The sequence below is a fragment of the Eublepharis macularius genome, chromosome 4 (assembly GCF_028583425.1).
Source record: "Eublepharis macularius isolate TG4126 chromosome 4, MPM_Emac_v1.0, whole genome shotgun sequence".
Lineage (NCBI taxonomy): Eukaryota > Metazoa > Chordata > Lepidosauria > Squamata > Eublepharidae > Eublepharis > Eublepharis macularius.
In genome coordinates, this window is record NC_072793.1 from 140,798,850 (window position 1) to 140,817,844 (window position 18,995).

The 18,995-nt window shown below is 39.6% G+C and overlaps 1 protein-coding gene across 6 annotated transcripts in view; it reads left to right on the plus strand.

Annotated features, from left to right (window-relative positions):
• Window positions 1–18,995, plus strand: part of FOXP1 (forkhead box P1) — a 714,752-nt gene that overhangs the window by 589,547 nt on the left and 106,210 nt on the right. For all 6 annotated transcript variants that reach the window (XM_054975302.1, XM_054975305.1, XM_054975306.1 and 3 more), the window contains one exon: window positions 6,511–6,709. In XM_054975302.1, coding sequence (XP_054831277.1) covers window positions 6,511–6,709 — 199 coding nt within the window. The remainder of the gene's footprint in view (window positions 1–6,510; window positions 6,710–18,995) is intronic.

An 18,995-nucleotide genomic window follows, 5' to 3' on the forward strand; every position in this document is an offset into this window, starting at 1 on the left:
ACTGTCCTCACAACATACATTTTTTAAGCTGGTGCCTGCATTTTCTTTTATAATGAAGAAGATACTTCTCTTAGGAGAAAGAAATACAGTGAAGAGTCTGAGAGTGCCAGTTTGTAATAATAATTGGCAATGAATGCTTTATATAATAGGCACACTTTTCATAACTGGCAACTGTTATGAAGTACATTATGAAGTTAAAACAGTTACTGACTGGAAGTATACATGTATTTTAAAAAGGCATCCTATTAAAGCAATTGCCTCATATTTTAGGTGCCAAGTGATATTGTTAACTCTGACAAAGACAACCACAGTTTACAGTGCCTTTTTGTCTCTTAGTTTTAGAATGTACACATTGAAACATTTTACCCCAATTTTAAATAATGCTTGCCTATTCTCTTGTGCAAAAAATAACACAGCCTATTTTATAATACTCTGTGTAATCTTGCTTGCTTCTCCATTCAAACATGTTGATAATCTAGACTTTGTACATTGTGGAAGGGATAAAACAAGGGACATTTTAAAAGCAGACAAAACACTAGAGTTAAGTATCCAGAAACAAGCTACAAAATTTAGACCGGGGAGAAAATTTAATATTTGTGGTAAGTAATAAAAAGATGATGTCCTGATCCCAGGGTGACCAGAACTTGCTATCAAGCAGACATTGTTAAGATTGGCATATTTATTGCACTTCTTTCTGTGTTTGCAAAAAGAAGAGAGCTATCAGTTCACACTTGCCAAATAGTTGGCGCAAACACTAATAATTATGAGCACAATTTTAGAAGCCAGAATTTTTTTAAAAATCTATTAAAGGGAAAAGTACATGACTTTAAAGTTTTAGTGGTTTGGGAATGATTGTATGATTATTCCTGCCATTGAAACTCTGCCATTAGCTAAGGATCACTATGTTTCATAACCTTTTAAGAATATTAGTGAGAAACTAACTTTTTGCAGTTTTCTTAGTTATCAGATAAAACCGTAATTGGAGCTTTTTTTAAAAAAAATCAAGCTTATTTGCTAAAAAAAAGTGCACAATAGAAATAATTCTTGAGACATAGATGTCACTTGCGTTCCTGTGACCTCGTAATTGGATTCTGTTGCCTAATTGCATCTGACCTGTAATCCTAATGCCTATGCTCTGCCCCAGCTGCTATTAAATACAATTTGTCAGTCTTTTATATCAAAATTGTGGGCTTTGTTCCCATTATGTTGTACAGAGACAGCTGTCATGAATGTTAGCAGCCAATTGCTGTTCTGTATGAAGTTCAAACCAACCCTGCTGTAGGTGTTGTGACTTGTTAATTCATCTTTTGTTCTTGATGTAGTGAGGGGCTATTTGCTCTATTTAAAATTCTTTTTGTCTTCCAAATTAGCAGAAATCAGGCTACAATTTATCATTATCTCATTTTTTAAAAAGTACAGTGATGCATCTGGAGAGCACATAATAGCTAATAAAGAATAATAATTGCAGAAGTCTTCTGTTCATGTTGGTTTGTTCCCAAATTAAAAATGGTGTTGACTTGTGATCTAGTATCAGTATGTTATCATCAACAGACAAGTCCATTCAATATTGTTTCTACTGAATAAACAGTGGTGAAAGGGTCAGTCATATTCACAGGTAATTGTTAGTGTGGAGACAGTCCTGTCAAGTGTGTTAGCTAAAAATACATCCCACACTGTCACTTTGCAAGGTGTTTGAAAATAATAGCTTGGTTGCAGCTAAACAGGACACCAGATTGTATAGTGACCTTTCTCTTTGTTTAAATGTCTTCAGCGGTTTAATTTCAGGGGACATGTAATAATTGAATATATCTAATAACTATATGCTCATATGGGACAAAATCCATCAAAATATAATTGGCATTTCCTTTTTTTTTCTTATAAAGGAAGAAACAGTTTTATAGCAAATAGCTATATTTTAAGGCAATCTGATCACTTAATGTATAAATTGAAACTTCTTTTAGAATATATACTAATTGCAGACACTCTGAGCATTTTTGCATTTTTTTAAAGTCAGCCCACTAGCAAAGACCAACTGTTTTTGTTAATGCTACTCTCAGAAAGGCGGGGAAGGTTATTGGTCTGTCGTGCAATAATTTACTCCTCTTTGATATGCAAACGATCCACGGTGAATATAAAAAAAATCCTATCAGACTCATTTCACAGTTCTTAACCACTTAGATTCTCTGGAGTCTATCGCCTCATTAGACCAGTGCTCTCCAAAGCTAGCATAATTAAAATCTTTAACAGTTTAGCAAAGTAAAGATGTTTGGCTGATCACGTTGAGATGATTATCTACCCATTGTATTCTAAATGACAAAAATAAATTAAATTTAGACCTTGGCATTTTTTATTATGTGTTTCAAATGAATATAATGCATACTGCCTTTATTTTAATGCCTTAAGGTTTGGTAAGACATGTCTGTCTCAGACATGGATCTCCATTCTGAAAATGGCAGATTTTTCTCCCCTGGGATAATGGAATACAATAGCTTGAAACAAAGTGGTTGGATCCATTGGCCCCTGCATTTCCAGGTCTCCCAAATGTGCTTGATTTAAAAAAAAAATTTCTGATTTTTTTTGTAGCTGTAATACCCATTCTAGCTTTCAATAATATAATAATATGGGTATGATGAAGTGGGCTGTAGTCCACAGTTGCTGGTCCTAGAATAAAAACAGGTTAGTCTTTAAGACGCTAAAAGATTCCTACATGTACTTGGATTTTAGTTTGCGAAACTGTTAAAATATGATACCAAATTAACACGGAAGCTTGTCAAAATGTGTCATCAGTGATTGGCCATTTTGAGCTGCCAGTAATACTATACTTCCTGTTTGGAAGTTTGGCCAGCTAAGCTGAGAACTTGAACGTCTCTTAAAACTTGACTATCAAATCTTGTTAGACAGCATTTTTTTTTTAAAAAAAGATTATTTTATGTTTTCATTTTACTTCGAATGGCTCATTAACACTGATCAAGAAATGACAGTAATAATAATAGTGTTACTTGTATAGAAACTTGCAGTTTTTTTCACTAGACACATCCATCAATTAAGCAAGCAGTGCTAGAAACCAAAATTAATGAGAAAGATAGGTGTGTTAATGAAATAATCATAGTATAATCAATTTGACTGTTAAAATTCTAAAAGCATTTCATGAAGACAATGTGAATTCATAATTTATGTCTAAAAGTGATTAATAAAAACTGTATTTAATAACAAAGCTATTTGTCATCATTTACAACTTAAGCACAAAATTAGTCATATTGTGGTTCATGTTGTCATAATAACAGATGAATAAATTTATTTTGAAGACCTTTGCCTCTATAGAGAGGTTAAAATTCATTCACCTTTTATCAGAAAAAGAAATGCTATTTATTTAGGTTTGCTTGCTTTCAAAATGCAGCTAGAAACCATTTTGCAATATGAATTTTACAAGGAACAAGTGAAATTTCCTGTTCCATGAGGGTTGAAATGGGTTGTGTTAACTTTTTGTCCCAACTTAGTGTCTCTCCCTACTCTTAAGTCATGTGGTATAAAATTGTTATCTGGGAAACCAAACAAGGTAACATAAAACATGAAGTGTATGTATGTATGTATGCATGTATGTCATTTATATTCCCCTTTTCTCACTGAGACTAAAGGTGGATTACATAGTGTGGGATTAGTACAATCTGTGGCAAGGACAAGGGCAGGCATCTCCATACAGTGTCAAGAACATTTCCATAAACAATGTCATAGGGTAAATGAATACAAGTTTACAAAGACAGCATCAGCAAGGATCCAATACAGGGTTGAAGAATTGCTGAAACAGAACATAATTAATTCTAGGAATTACATTAAACACAAATACAAAACAAATATTAAGGCCTAGATAGTATTGGTGATAAGCAAGTTTTTGAGGAGATACAAGATATGTCATCTTAAATTAGATCAGTGATTCTCATCATCCAACACTGTTATGATGCTTACTTTCTCTTGGGTAGATTTTACCTTTAATCTTTCCCTTACACCCTCTGGGTAGATTGCTGCCACCAGGAATTTTATATTCCAAGATATTTTATTTAAGTTTTCCCTTTAGTAACGTGCCTAAGTGTCAGGCTCCTTCGTGGTTCTATGTGGCCCTGAGGATAGGAATGGGATATAGCAATGACAGCTACTCTGGGATATAACAGAAACAAAATAAACTTTAATTTTTTTCAAGAAGTGTATCGGTTTCATAAAAGTAGTTCTCAGTTCTTAAAGTTACTTCATTTAAACTCAGGCTTCACACACAGCTTGCCTGCTTTCTCTTGACTGAATATTTTTCACAGAAATGCTTAAACCTGCTCAGGCAGCACACAGCTAGCCTGTCTTTTCCTGACTGAATGTTCTTTCACAAACATACTCAGTTCAGGTTTCCACACAGGTTATATTTCTCTCAATAATACTTAACATGCTCAGGCAGCACACAGCTAGCCTGCTCTCTTCTGACTGAAACTTTTTTTCCTACTCTGTCTCAACTGCATTCACTCCGCTCATTCTCTCAGTCATCAACCAATCATATCACTCACTCATCCCTCTCTTTCACCCCCACTCTTCATCTCCCACCAAGCATTTAAAGACACATGCACCCATTTACTTAAAATCATTACAAACATTGTCTTAGAAATTTTTGAGAGCCTGAGATACTATAACTAGACTTAATGATAATGAATATAGCAGGTATTCTCCAGGAGTACTTTTTAGCATAAGCAGCTGTCCTGGAGTATCCTCAGTCCGTATTGTCTTTCTTTGTGATGCTTCTTAGGACAGATCTGTTTGCTGTCTAAGAATATAACAGCTGGAGTATTCAATGAGCAGAAGGGGCCATAACATTTATCATATGCTTGGTGTATATTCCCAGATTCCCTCACTATTGCTCTGGTGAGAAAACTTGCCCAGCGCTCAAACTATTAAGTAATATTTTTGGCTAAATCTAGTCAATATATACATGTCATCTTCAAACATGGAACAGAGGTGAAATTGAACTCAGTGAACATATCAGTCCTGCAGTAACAACAAATGTGAAAATACGCTTTTGGGTTTTCCTTCATTCCTCTAATCCCTTAATATTTTTTGATTTCATGAGTTTTAAACTGTAGCATACTACCTTTAATTAGGAGTCCTGAAAAGTCACAGCATAGTTAGCAAATGTTCCTAGAATGTATCAGGCTAAACATTAAGCAACCTGGGGAGGGGGGGAGGAGAGATGTGGGTATATTGTTCATTAGTTTTGGATCCAGTCCAAAATTTCCTCTTGCACTAGAGCTTTTGTTCAAATGAAAACACAAGAAAAAGATTGGTATCCACTTGCACTAAGCCAAATGTATTGCACCCCCACAATATTGCGGACACAAGACATGGCACAATCAGTTTCTGGACAGTGTAATAAATACAGAGGGAAATATTATGTGTTGCAAAAGATCCTGCGTAAGCAGAACTGTAGTACGTGTCCTGGTAATATCTAGGTTAGATTGCTGCAATGCACTGTACATGGGACTACACTTGAAAACTTTCTGGAAGCTACAGTTGGTACAGAATGCTTCAGCTAGAATGTTAACTAGAGTGGGTTGTTTAATCTGCACTGGCTCCCAGCTTGCTTTCCGGTCCAATTCAAGATGCTGAAATTGACCTTTAAAACCCTATATAGCTTAGGGCCTGCATACCTTAAGGACCACCTTCTCCCATATGAACCCACCCGTTCACTGTGCTCATCTTTGGAGATCCTGCTTTAGGTGTCCCTGCCATCTGAGGCTAGACAGGTGGCAACCGGAGAAAGGGCCGTCTCAGTCATGGCACAAAACTTTGGAACTCCCTCTTCAGGGAGATATGTCTGCCCCCCCTCTATTGCGGTCTTCCACCAGCAGGTGAAGACTTTTTGGGTTTTGTTTGGCATATCTCCAATAACTGTTCTTGGCCCTCCTCCCTGTGTTTTGTGTTGTGTGTTCATGTTTTCATTGAATTATTTTTATACTCATTTAAATGTATTATATTTAAACAACATTTTAAAACAATTTAATTTTTTAAAGATGTTTTACTCCTTGCTGCCTTGGGGACCCTATTTGGGTAGAGAGGCAACATATAAATGCTTTAAATAAAATAAATATATAAAACTGTTCTAAGTCTGTTAATGTTTCTCATGGTTTCAAGCCATTATGTCTGGTAACATGAGGACCAGAACCTTACTGTGATTATCAATATTCTGAGTAACTGCGCTGAAGTGCATTGGAGTCTTTATCATATCTATGTATCTTTCCTGCAAGAAAGTATGATTGTCTCTAATGTTAATTGATTGACGTTTATAGTATTGTCATGTTTCAATTTATGTATGTATGTCTGAGAAAGAGATAATATCTACATTAGTATTAATTTGGCTACTTTAAATTTTGAAACAAAACCTCCAGTGCTGTGTTTTGTTTATGGATGTTAGTTTAAACTGATGCTTGAAGTTGGCCAAAGTAGCAGTTAAATTTATTTAATTATCCAATCTAATTTCAGGCATGATCCCAACTGAGCTGCAGCAACTCTGGAAAGAAGTGACAAGTTCTCACACAGCAGAGGAGGCTGCAAGCAACAACCACAACAGTTTGGATCTATCAACAACATGTATCTCTTCCTCAGCATCTTCAAAGACCTCCTTAATAATAAACCCACATGCCTCAACCAATGGACAGCTCCTCACTCCTAAAAGGGAGAGGTGAGTGCTGTATTTATTTATTTATTTAAGACATTTGTATGCTACCTTTTTATCCAAAAACAGGATCCCCAAGGCAGCGAGCATTAAAACATTACAAAATTCAAAACACTGTAAACAATTTAAACTTAAAATAATTTAAGAACATAAGAACATAAGCAAAGCCATGTTGGATCAGGCCAGTGGCCCATCCAGTCCAACATTCTGTCACACACAGTGGCTAGAAATCCAGTGCCATCTAAAGGACTGTCAGTGAGGCCAGGACACCAGAAGCCCTCCCACTGCCTTCCTTCCAGCACCAAGACAACAGAGCACCACCTCCCCACAAAGAGAATACCATCTATCTCCTGTGGCTAATAGCCACTGATGGACCTCTGCTCCATATATTTGTCCAGTCCCCTCTTGAAGCTGGCAATGCTTGTAGCTGCCACCACCTCCTGTGGCAACGAATTCCATGTGTTTATCACCCTTTGTGTAAAGTAGTATTTTCTTCTATCTGTTCTAACCCGACTGCTCAATAATTTCATAGAGTGCCCACGAGTTCTTGTATTGTGAGAAAGGGAGAAAAACACATCTTTCTCTACCTTCTCTAACCCGTGCATTATCTTGTAAACCTCTATCATGTCTCCCCTCAGTCGTCTTTTCTCCAGGCTAAAGAGCCCCAAGCGCCTCAATCTTTCCTCATAGGGAAAGTGTTCCAACCCTTTAATCATTTTAGTTGCCCTTCTCTGTACTTTTTCCAGTGCTATGATATCTTTTTTAAGGTGTGGCGACCAGAACTGTACACAGTACTCCAAATGAGGCCTCACCATCGATTTATACAGAGGCATTATGATACCGGCTGATTTGTTTTCAATCCCTTTCCTAATAACCCCTAGCATAGCATTAGCTTTTTTTATGGCAGTCGCACACTGTGCTGACGTTTTTAGTGAGTTATCTATCATGACTCCAAGATCTCTCTCTTGGTCAGTCTCCGCCAGTTCAGACCCCATCAACTTGTATTTATATTTTGGATTTTTGGTTCCAATGTGCATTACTTTGCACTTGGCTACATTGAACCTCATTTGCCACATGGATGCCCACTCTTCTAGCCTCGACAGATCCCTTTGGAGTGCCTCACAATCCTCTCTGGCTTTCACCACCCTGAACAATTTCGTGTCATCTGCAAATTTAGCCACTTCACTGCTTAATCCCAATTCCAAATCATTAATAAACAAGTTAAAAAGCATTGGACCCAATACCGATCCCTGTGGCACCCCACTGCTCACCACCCTCCACTGTGAGAAGTGCCCGTTTATACTCACTCTCTGTTTCCTATTAATTAGCCAGTTTTCGATCCACAAGAGGACTTGGCCCTTTATCCCATAGCTACTGAGCTTACTTAGGAGCCTTTGATGAGGAACTTTGTCAAAAGCTTTCTGGAAGTCAAGATAAACAATATCTATCGGGTCTCCCTTGTCCACTTGTTTGTTCACTCCCTCAAAGAACTCTAACAGATTGGTGAGACAAGATCTTCCCTTACAGAACCCATGCTGAGTTTTCCTCATCAGCTTTTGGTCATCAATGTGTCCACTAATTTTATTTTTGATAATAGTTTCCACCAACTTACCCGGTATTGACGTCAGGCTGACTGGCCTGTAATTTCCCGGATCTCCCCTGGAACCTTTTTTAAAGATGGGGACAACATTAGCTACCTTCCAGTCCTCAGGAACAGATGCAGAGTTTAATGACAGATTACATATTTTTGTGAGGAGATCTACAAGTTCACACTTGAGTTCTTTCAGAACTCTTGGATGTATGCCATCTGGGCCCGGTGATTTATCAGTTTTTAAATTATCTAGCAGTCGCATAACCTCCTCTCTCGTCACCTCAATGTGACTCAGGTCTTTCAAAACCCCTCCCAAAGTCAGTGCTTCCGGAGTGGGCATGCACTTCTTATCTTCCACAGTGAAGACAGAAGCAAAGAACGCATTCAGCTTCTCGGCCATTTCCCTATCACCCTTTAGTAATCCTTTTACGCCTTGGTCATCCAAGGGCCCCACTGCCTCCCTAGCTGGTTTCCTACTTCTAATATATTTAAAGAATTGTTTATTGTTTTTCTTTATGTTCTTTGCAATATGCTCCTCATATTCCCTTTTTGCCTGTCTGATCACAGACTTGCACTTTTTTTGCCACAGCTTATGCTCCTTTTTATCAACCTCACTCCGACTAGTTTTCCACTGCCTAAAAGAATCCTTTTTACCTTTTACAGCTTCTATTACATTGCTTGTTAACCATGCTGGCCTTTTCCTAAACCTATTTGTGCCTTTCCTAACCAGCGGTATATATTTAATTTGAGCTTCCAGGATTGTAGTTTTAAATAGTCTCCAAGATTCCCCAAGTGTTTTGACCTTTTTTACTTTCCCTTTCAGTTTCTTCTTCACGTACCCCCTCATCTCAGAAAAGTTACCCCTTTTGAAGTTAAACATGGCTGTGTTGGTCTTATTAGGCAATTTCCTATTTATACATATGTTGTACTCAATAACATTATGGTCACTGTTCCCAAGTGGTGCAATCACATTTACATCTCTCACCAGGTCTTCAGCATTACTGAGGACCAAATCCAGGATCACCTCTCCCCTAGTAGGTTCTGTAACCATCTGTTCCATAGCACAGTCATTGAGACAGTCTAGAAACTCACTTTCTCTCCCCCGATTCGAACACCCATTGGCCCAGTCAATGTGTGGGTAGTTAAAATCACCCATTACAACACAGTTTTTTTGTTTAGCAGTTTTGTTTGTTTAAATTTGTCTCTGAGTGGTGGTTGCATGAAGGCACCCTTGCTTATTTTGGTGAGATCCTAGTTTTTCTGGTGTTAAACAGTGGGAATGACCAAGGGAGAAAATGAGTGCAGTGGTGATTGTTACATGAGTGTGTTTGTGATGCTTTAATTCTTGGGGCTTTGAATATTCTGAGACATAAAACATCACTATTGATATCCTCAAGATAATAAGGAATGCTGGCTGATTTTAAAAAATTACTAACATCTATTACTATGTTTTTGATTTTAGCTAATTTGTTTTTGTTCACATAAACTGATCTGATTCATGCACACAAATATTTTATAATCTGTGTTCTTGGATTAACAGTGCCTTCCTAAGCACTAAACCAGTCTTAAATACATTGAGTTAAATGCCTGTGATTATGATGGGGACTCCTACAGTGTCGGTGATTTGCTCTTATGTGAGCACGTATCCAGCTGTGCAGACCTCCAACTTCCTTCTATCAGCACCTCCACTCTCTTGATGTGGTCCCAAATGCCATCCCAAATAGTGGATCCCCTAGGAAAAGCAAGAGGGGGATTTCAGTGGTATCCAAGCTAATGTATAAACCAGACCTTTCACCTTTATTGTGTCATTGCATAAATTTTATGTAATCCTGACACACACACCCTCCCAACATTCTGTAAGCTCTCTATGTCACCATCTTTACCTGACAAGCCATTTCTTCAAATATATAGTTTGTGCTTTGGGTGAATGAAATATTTTCCTTTTTATTTGTTCCTGTGTATGTTTCTCAAAAGTAATGGTGAGCACAAAGTTATTACGAAAGAATGCATTTTTGCTGTTGTAATGCAGTGTGTGTGTATGGGAGGGGAGCAGAGGGAAGCCGCTTCAGGTTCAGGTTTTCGGAAATCACTTCGGTATGCTTCAAAATGATTCGGAGCATACCGAAGAGAGATTCCCACCTCCCCTCTGAGCCCTGCTTCCCCCAACCCCACTTACCTTGAAAGCCGGAGCAGGTCTTCTGCCGCGGCCAGCAGGGCAGCAGGGAAGGCTGCCGCCACTGCCCACACGGCTGCTTTGGCCTCTGTGGCGGCCGGCGGCAGTGAACGCTGGTGCTGCCTGAACCATCACAGAGGCAAAGCAGCCGCTGGCAGGGCAGCAGCGAATGCTGGCGCCACCACAGAAGCCAAAGCAGCAGCTGGCAGGGTGGCAGTGAACGCCGGCGCCATCCACGCCACTGCCAGAAGACTGCCCCAGGTAAGTGGGGTGATCATGGGAGGGCAGGAGGCCGGGCTCCCTTTAAGGCCCCAAAGCTTCCCAAAGCAATCTGAATTGCTTTGGGAAGCTTTGATTTGGTATTTCCGAATCAGGGCCATCATACTGGCCCCAATTAGTTCGGGTTTTTTTTCTGAACCGGGAACCCAAAGCGCACACCCCTACTTCTAAATATTTCATTTTTTTTCTTTTCTTAAAGCAGTCCTCATGCTATATCGTATATATAATGCTTAAGTTCCTTCAAGTTCCAGAAATGTGTTGTCATGATGCATGGTGTGAGGTGAAGGTCTTTTTTCAGAAAGTGCGACTATAAGAAGCTTTGCTGCTTTGTATAGGGCTCACTCCCCAGCCCTTTGGAATAACAGGCAATAATCTTTCAGAGCAGGTCAATGAAGATACATTTAAGCTTCTGTACTGAGAAGAATCTCTTTGAAACCATAAAGGCTAAAAAATGGAAATGGAATTAATTTACTTATTATTTCACATGCTAATAATGGCATTTTTTTTCCTGGCCATAGTGTTTCCTAGTCAAGTGATTTGAAAGAATGTTGGTAAGACAAGTACATAAGCACATCTTGTGTCTTTCTTATTGTAAGAAAACAAAGCTGTCATGTATAGATGTAAAATACATAAGAATGTTCTTAAAAATTGAGACATTATCATATATAGTGTCTGTTACTTATGCTGGGAGGACTTGGTCTTGGTTTTTGTTGGTGTACATTTGTGCATGTCTGTCAAATGAAATATGTTTGTTGTAGCATTAGAAGACAGGGTTTCTGTGGAGGATGAGATATACTGAAAACTACCATGGCTTCTTCCAAGATACAGCAGAAAGACTGAATTTATGATTTTGTCTCTCTCTGTGTGTGTTATGCTTGTAGGCCTTCCTTTTACAGGCATCTCTATTCCACATCGGGCTGTTTTGCTTGTAATATTTTATATTAATATATTTATATTTTAAATCCATTTAGTCAAAGAGCAAGTTTGGTGTAGTTGTTAGAGTGTTGTCTAGGATTTGAGAGACCTGGGTTGAAATTGGCACTCTGCCATGAAAGCTTGCTGGGTGACACTGGGCCAGTCACACACTCTCAACCTTACCTACCTCATATGGTTGTTCTGCAGATAAAATTGGGAAGGGAGAAACATCCTTGTATAAATTCCTTGGATAAAGGACGAGATAAAAAATGTACTCAGTAGTCTGTTTGTTCTAACATTGCACACTGTCACCATCTTCTGTTTCTTTCTTGGGAAGCAGAATTCTACATATTCACCAAAGGGGTATTTTTTGATTAGGATAGGATAGGATAGGATAGGATAGGATAGGATAGGATAGGATAGGATAGGATAGGATAGGATAGAAACTTAGACTTTTCTAAGTTAGACTTTTCTTTATAAAAGCTCAGGGTAACATCTATGAGATCTCCCCTACACATTCAAGCGATGCCCACATTCTCATAGAACCTCACTCCCTAAAACAAATGTGACTGAGATAGTGGCTGTTGCCGTATCACCTTCATTAGAAGGGGTTTATGTGTTCTAGAGGAACTTTCTAGTTGTTGTGTATTTAACAGATAGCTGTATTTTAAGACGTAAATTGGTTTCTTACTGATCAGTGTGATATTCGTCTTCCTCCAGAGCATGTATAGAAAAATTTTATTGAGATACTGGATTGTTTAGCTTTTAAAAAAAGTTGTCCTAGTGTCTCTATGATGTACTTTTATTAGCTCATGCTAATGATGTTAGATTACCTAGGCTGTTAAAATTACAGATAAATCTGCTACAGCCCAGTGGCACCCAGATCATAAAGAATGAGAAGAGTAGCTCAGCTTCTTTTCCATTCTCTTTAGCTATTCCTCTTTTTGCTGTCATTCTGGTGAAGGTGTTTGACAGTGGTTCTCTGTAACAGCCACTTCCAGGATGGATTGTAGCTTGAGTGATTTTTTCAATGTACTCTTAGAAAAATGCACCACCAGGCACTGTTAGCTGAGCAGCAGGGAAGGTATGATAGAAGCCGGATTGACTATCCCCTTCTCCCTTTTGTTCATAATCTAGCCTGTTTGCTAGAGGGCCAACATGAGTAGATGTCCATATTGTAAAGTAATTGGATTGTGGACACTTGCATGGATACAAGTCTATCATTGTACCAAGGATGGAGGGATTTCTTATGATTCCCTCCATGCCACTTCCCACGGTGTTCTAAAGGGTTCTTTTGACTCTTGGAAGTGGCTTTTCAGGGTTTCCAGTAGGAAAGTGGAAGAACGGAAGCCATGTTGTGATGCTGGTTCGTTGGATCCAAGCCAGTGTTTTATGGATCGAAGAGAAGGCTGATTTGTGTGGTATTCCTCGTTAGAATAGGAGCTTGGCCTAGTGACTATCTCAGTTGATCTGTGTAAGTTTCCAATGATGGTAGTGGAATTTGTGATAACACAAAATTGCAGTGCAAGCTTATTTTCAGGGATTCAGAAGACCTATAGATGTTCAGTTTAGAACCTCATAGACATGCTTTTATTCACTTGAAAACAGGAACTTCTTATGTGACTTGTAAAGCAAAGTTAAAATACTGCTTCTTGAATTATTCCTTTAAAAATCTCTATATAGTAAATGTTAGTCCTTTGCAGTTTTTGATGCACTTCAGTGTGGCAGATTTTAAAAAAAGAATGTGCTTAGGAAGAAAACTCTGACACTATTCTCTCTTATATTGGACTGAAACAGAAAATGCAGCTTAGCCTCTCATGAAACTAATAAATATACACTATCTTTTATGATACTGCCATTATAGTATAGCTAGAATGATGCTTAGAATTCCTCTTCAAATCCATCAAAATATAAAAGGTAGATGCCTCAGAGTGAAGAGGGCATTTGCTGTGGGTTCCTTCTCTTTGGTGTATTTGAAGTTGGCACCATCCATTTGCAGCCGAGTGCGATTGAATTACCTCTTTGTCCATAAGAAACACAGGAGAGTAATGCATAGAAGAATGCTGACGGAGGCACTTAAGGTTTCTGTTTGCTGTCTTGTCAGGCAATGTGGTGCCTGCTTAGATGTCATATGACACATAAAACTCTACTTGTTTAGATGCTTTTCACTCGCTTTCTGTACTGGATAGAAGAGTATTTGCCTAAGATCCTGAGCATTCAGAACAGCACATGAGAAGTACAAAGGAAAAAGATCTGTATATTTGAGGTAGGAGAAACAATTCCACAGGGCAGCAAGCTGTTTTGATTTGGGGCACTTTTAAGGTCCTGTTTGGAATAAAAAAACAAAACTTTCCTAAAATATAAATTAGGTTAGCGTTATATGCATTTTATGTATGAACCTGTGGGTGCAGGTGAGTTGATTCTTTCTATCCATCTTTATGTGTTGCCACAAAAGCAGGAACCTACCCTGTAATGAGAAGTAGATTTTTTGGCTCCTGTAATCTCCAACCAGTTGAACTTTGGGGTAGAAGGAATTTCTTCCTGACTTTCATGTTTTACAGAACAGAATACAGGGAATCTTTCCCCGAGCCCTTTAGTGCATAGCATTAGTGTTCTCCGATTCCCAAATCTTCCTGTCTACCTCTGACGTGAGAGCCTTTCTGTCTGATCATAGCACTGCTGGCTGAAGCATGCTCAGTTCTAAAGCTGTGTCTACAGCTAAAAGTAGTGCAGTCAGCAATCTGAAATTAAGGTACTGAGAGTGGGCCGGAAACAACAGCTGGAAGAAGATGATGGGGAATGTTGTCAGGGTGCAGCAGATGGACAACAGCTGGCTTCTAAAGTTAGCAATGGTAAAGTTACTCCTTGGATGCAATATTCACCCAGTGCTTCTGAACCTATTGTGCAAAACAGTGTATTTTCCTTGCTGGCACTTGATCCCCAAAGCAGATTGCAAGCTAGCAGGAGTCTGGGTCCATCAGCTTCCCACCTCTATAAAAGGTTGAGCTGGATTCCAGCAGTAGCCATGGGCAAAACAAGATGCTGCTAGATACCAGTCTACTGCATTCTGCTTGCCTGATATATTGCCATAGTTGTTAATAATGATAACATTTGATTTATATATCACCCTTCAGGACAACTTAACACCCACTCAGAGTGATTTACAATATATGTTATTACCCCCACAACAATAATCACCCTGTGAGGTGGATGGGGCTGAGAGAGGTCCTAGAAGCTGTGACTGACCCAAGTCACCCAGCTGGCTTCAAGTGGAGAAGTGGGGAATCAAACCTGGTTCTCCAGGTTAGAGTCCTATGCTCTTATCCACTACACCAAACTGGCTCTATTGAAACAATAGAATGTTATAATGAAGCTAAAAGCTAGATTCAACTCTGTCATCCAGGTGAGGTGGGGTAAGAGGATGAGTAGCACCTTGAATTGGGCCCAGAAGCAAATTGGGAGCCAGTGCAGGTGCAATAATACCGGAGTGATATGGGCTCTCTATGACTGACTGCAGTCAACGCTCTGGACACAGAAATTTGTACCAACTGTAGCTTCCAACATTCTTTAGGGGCAGTCCCACATAGAGCTATGGCAATAATCTCATCTAGATGTCGACTGCACATGCATCCCAGTGGCAAGTTCACTTTTTCCCAGTAGGGGCCTCAGGTGGATTACCATCTGAAGCTGGGGAAAGGTGACCCTAGCCACTGTTGCCACTTTTTTGTCCAACAGGAGACCTGGGTCATTGTACATGATGCAGTACAATAACCTCACCAAAGAAGATGGGTCCCTTCCTGAGGAGCATGCAGTCTAAATATTGCCAGTGAGAATCAACAAAGCTGGGGGGGGGGGGCAGGTTAAGGAAGAAATACAGGCTTGTGAATTTTATCTTGTCTGAGTCTGTTTGGGAAATAAGCTTTAAAATCCAACAACTTGGATGACAGCAGTCTTGGAGCTTTTAGCAAAGATTCAAACTCTGTTTCAATGGCAATAGGCCACAATGTCAGTGTAGGGGAACTCATGAGTAGACATGGGCACGAACAGGAAAAAAAAGAACATGGTGTTCATTGTTCGTTGCCATCCACGAACAATGAACATTGACGAACATGATCCTGTTCACGAACATGTGCGTTGTTCGTGGGGGCCAGCAGGCTCTCCTCCAGCCATTAAGATCCCTACCGCACCACTCCCAGAAACCCTACCTGAGCACGCAACAAGAAATGTACCAATAATAGCTTGGCCCCAGAGCCTGGCAGCAGCCCTGGAACCTGAAGGGGTAGATCCCTATCCCACCGCACACAAAGAAAATTCAGGCTCCAATGCACTCACCCTGTCTCTCTAACAGCAGCTGTCTCTCCCTGAAAGCCAGGGCTGGGAGCCTCCCTTCCCCCTGGTCTTTTCCTCTTGTAACAAATTTGGAGCTCCAGTCTACACTTGGAAGGAAGACCTGCCTATCAAGTTAAATTGGGCTTAGATTGGGATTTCCAGGGCAACAGCAGGAGTTCAGACAGAGTTCAGACAATCCCTGCCTAAGTTGCCAAGGGAATTGATTGCAGGTGCCAGACTGTCTGGCTTGATGAACAGCAATGAACAGCAACAAACAAGGCTTGCAATGACTACCTATTCGTTTAGAATGGGGCCGTTCTTGGGTTTTTTTAGTTCGTATTGCTGTTCATGCCCATCTCTACTCATGAGCTAGGTCTTTGGATACCAAGAACTGTGCGGTTTCTTTCCCCAAGGATAAAAGGATGTTTTGGGAAGAATCTAATAGGACATGATCTGAAGTAGCGTAGTGATTAGAGTCTCACTGAGTGACCTCAGACCAGTCATTCTCTTTTAGCCTAGCATGTCTCACAGTGTTGTTGCTGAGGTAAAATATAGGAGGAGAGAAGAACATACACCCCCTGGACGTGTTTTATGGAAAGACAGGACAGAAATCTAATAGATAGTATAGTGCTGAGGTGTAGCTTTGTATCTCCTTGGCATTTTGGTCCTGCATAAGAGGCAGTTAAACTACCCAGTTGAGATTGGGCCTGCTCATGACTTCATCTGTCCCAGTTAGTTTGAGGCAATAAGAGAAAATGTAATGGAGGCTTAGGTGTGCAAATATACCAGCAGAGGCTCAGAGCCGGTAATGTTGGCTGGATGTAAGAAAGCTACCAGAGAAGCTGAAAAAGATGACATCGATACTCAGTTGAAAGAACACTGGCTGTCATTTATTGTATCTGCTCTTTGGATTCTTTGATTACTGAGTTGCTGCTAGATGTTGAAAGTAGCAAGTGAAGCCAACTGTAGAGCTAGGGTTTTTTTCAGTGTAGTATTGATTGACAAGTATATGAATTCCAATTTGAGCTCCAGCTACCAAGCTTCATTTTTCACATTGAACCTAAATTATTGTGATGTTTAGTGTAATAGGACTGTACCTCGAGATCTTAGGGAAGTTAAATCTTCTTTGTAACTTAACTGCTGCTTATTAAACAGTGTGCGATATTTGCTTTGTATATGTTTGACAAGTTTTTCTGTAGCTTCAAATAATATTTTTCACTAATGCAAGAAGCAAAAAAAGGACCAATATCAAATATAATGGATTCTAAGAAGGGTTTGTGTGTACGTGTGTGCGTGTGCACACGTGCACACATGCATGTGCACATGTGTGCTATGGGGGGGTTGATTTGCAAATAATCATGTTTAGGGCATTACAGAGCTGATTGTTTTGAGTTTGTGTAGGGGAGATAAAGAGTTGAAAGCTTTTATGTGGGATTGGTTAAATGTCACACTGCTGTCAATAACATCATCTGGCATGTGTTGTTAGCACAATGACTAAATGTCTTTATAGTTTTAAAGGGATCCCTCTGTGGATTTCTTTATTCTGCATGTCGTGTAATCTTGGAACTGGACTACTAGAAAGGGATGCTCAAAATTTTGGTGGTTTGGAATGAAGTGTTGATGGGAATATATGGTCATGTGTGCACTAAGAAGATTTTGGATACCACTTCCTACACATTTAGCACCCAGATCAATGATTTGCTTTGACATTAAATAATATTTGTTTACTGATAGTAAGTGGTGTCCGAAAGTGCAGGATGCACACTCTGTTTAATAATATTTTTCACTTTCCCTTCTCTCTCTTCCTCTGTCTGGCCATATCTGTCCTACAAGTTAGTTCGCTTCTGTCTAGTGCATTTTGATTTTCTTTGTGTCTGATTGTTGTTTTACTCCTCCTACGCCTATATCAGAAGTGTATTCAGTGTCCATATAAACTGGGATATTCTGGGACAGGCAGGATCTTCTTGATGGGGCAAACGGATTTAAGGATGTAGTTTCATTCCAATCAACTTCAAAGATCCTTGCTCTTTAACAAGGCTTGTATATGACTGTATTTGATAGGTGCTTGCTATATTATAAGAGAAAGAGCAAGATTCGGATCCAGTAGCACCTTAAAGACCAACTAGATGGAAATCTAGTTAATCTTCAAGGTGCTACTGGACCAAAACTTTGCAGACCAACACAGCTACCCACCTGAAACTGCTTATAAGTAAGCATCTTTAGCATAATCTTTTAACATGGAGACTATTGTGATTTACCATCAAACCTGCAAAATTGCCCAGAGTTGACAAAAGTGTGTGTGTGTGTGTGTGTGTGTGTGTGTGTGTGAGAGAGAGAGAGAGAGAGAGAGAGAGAGAGAGAGACCATGTGTGGAAGCGTCCGTATATGAAGTGGATAATTTTTGTCTTCTCCAAATTCGTGCAGTTTTAAGTACACTGTTTATGCAGGTTAATTCTTGTACATAATATTTTATGTACAGTGCCATTGAAGTTTCATAAGCACCAGACCAGGTCTGTGCATCAAAAAGTTTACACTCAGTTCTTTGCAGGGAGGAGACAGAACAGGTGAGGAGAAGCAAGAGTAACGTGGATTGAATTTGCACAAATGCATGTGTGCTTAGGCTTTGTTTCAGTTGGGGATGAGAAGAAGGCAGGGCAGCCTTCATGGCAAAGTTGGTTTTTCCTGGAGGAATTAGAAGGGAAGGTCTCTCATGTTTTCAGCACAGGTGTTGTGGGTTAAATACCAGGCTGTGTGTCTTAACTGGCCTTAAAGGTGCAACTGTTTTAATGATCTGTGACAGAAAGTGTTACGGAGTTTCCCTGGGAAGCAATATAACTACAGCTAGAAATAATGTGTTAATGCTTGAAGCCCTCCCCCCTTCTTTGCCTTCCAATGTTTTCTGTATCCTCTCTTTTGTTCCGTATTGCACCCGGGTTTTGTAAATAGCAGCGGTGGTGGCGGCAGCTCTGGGGCTTGGTGTACAGCAATCTGTTAAGGAGATAAAT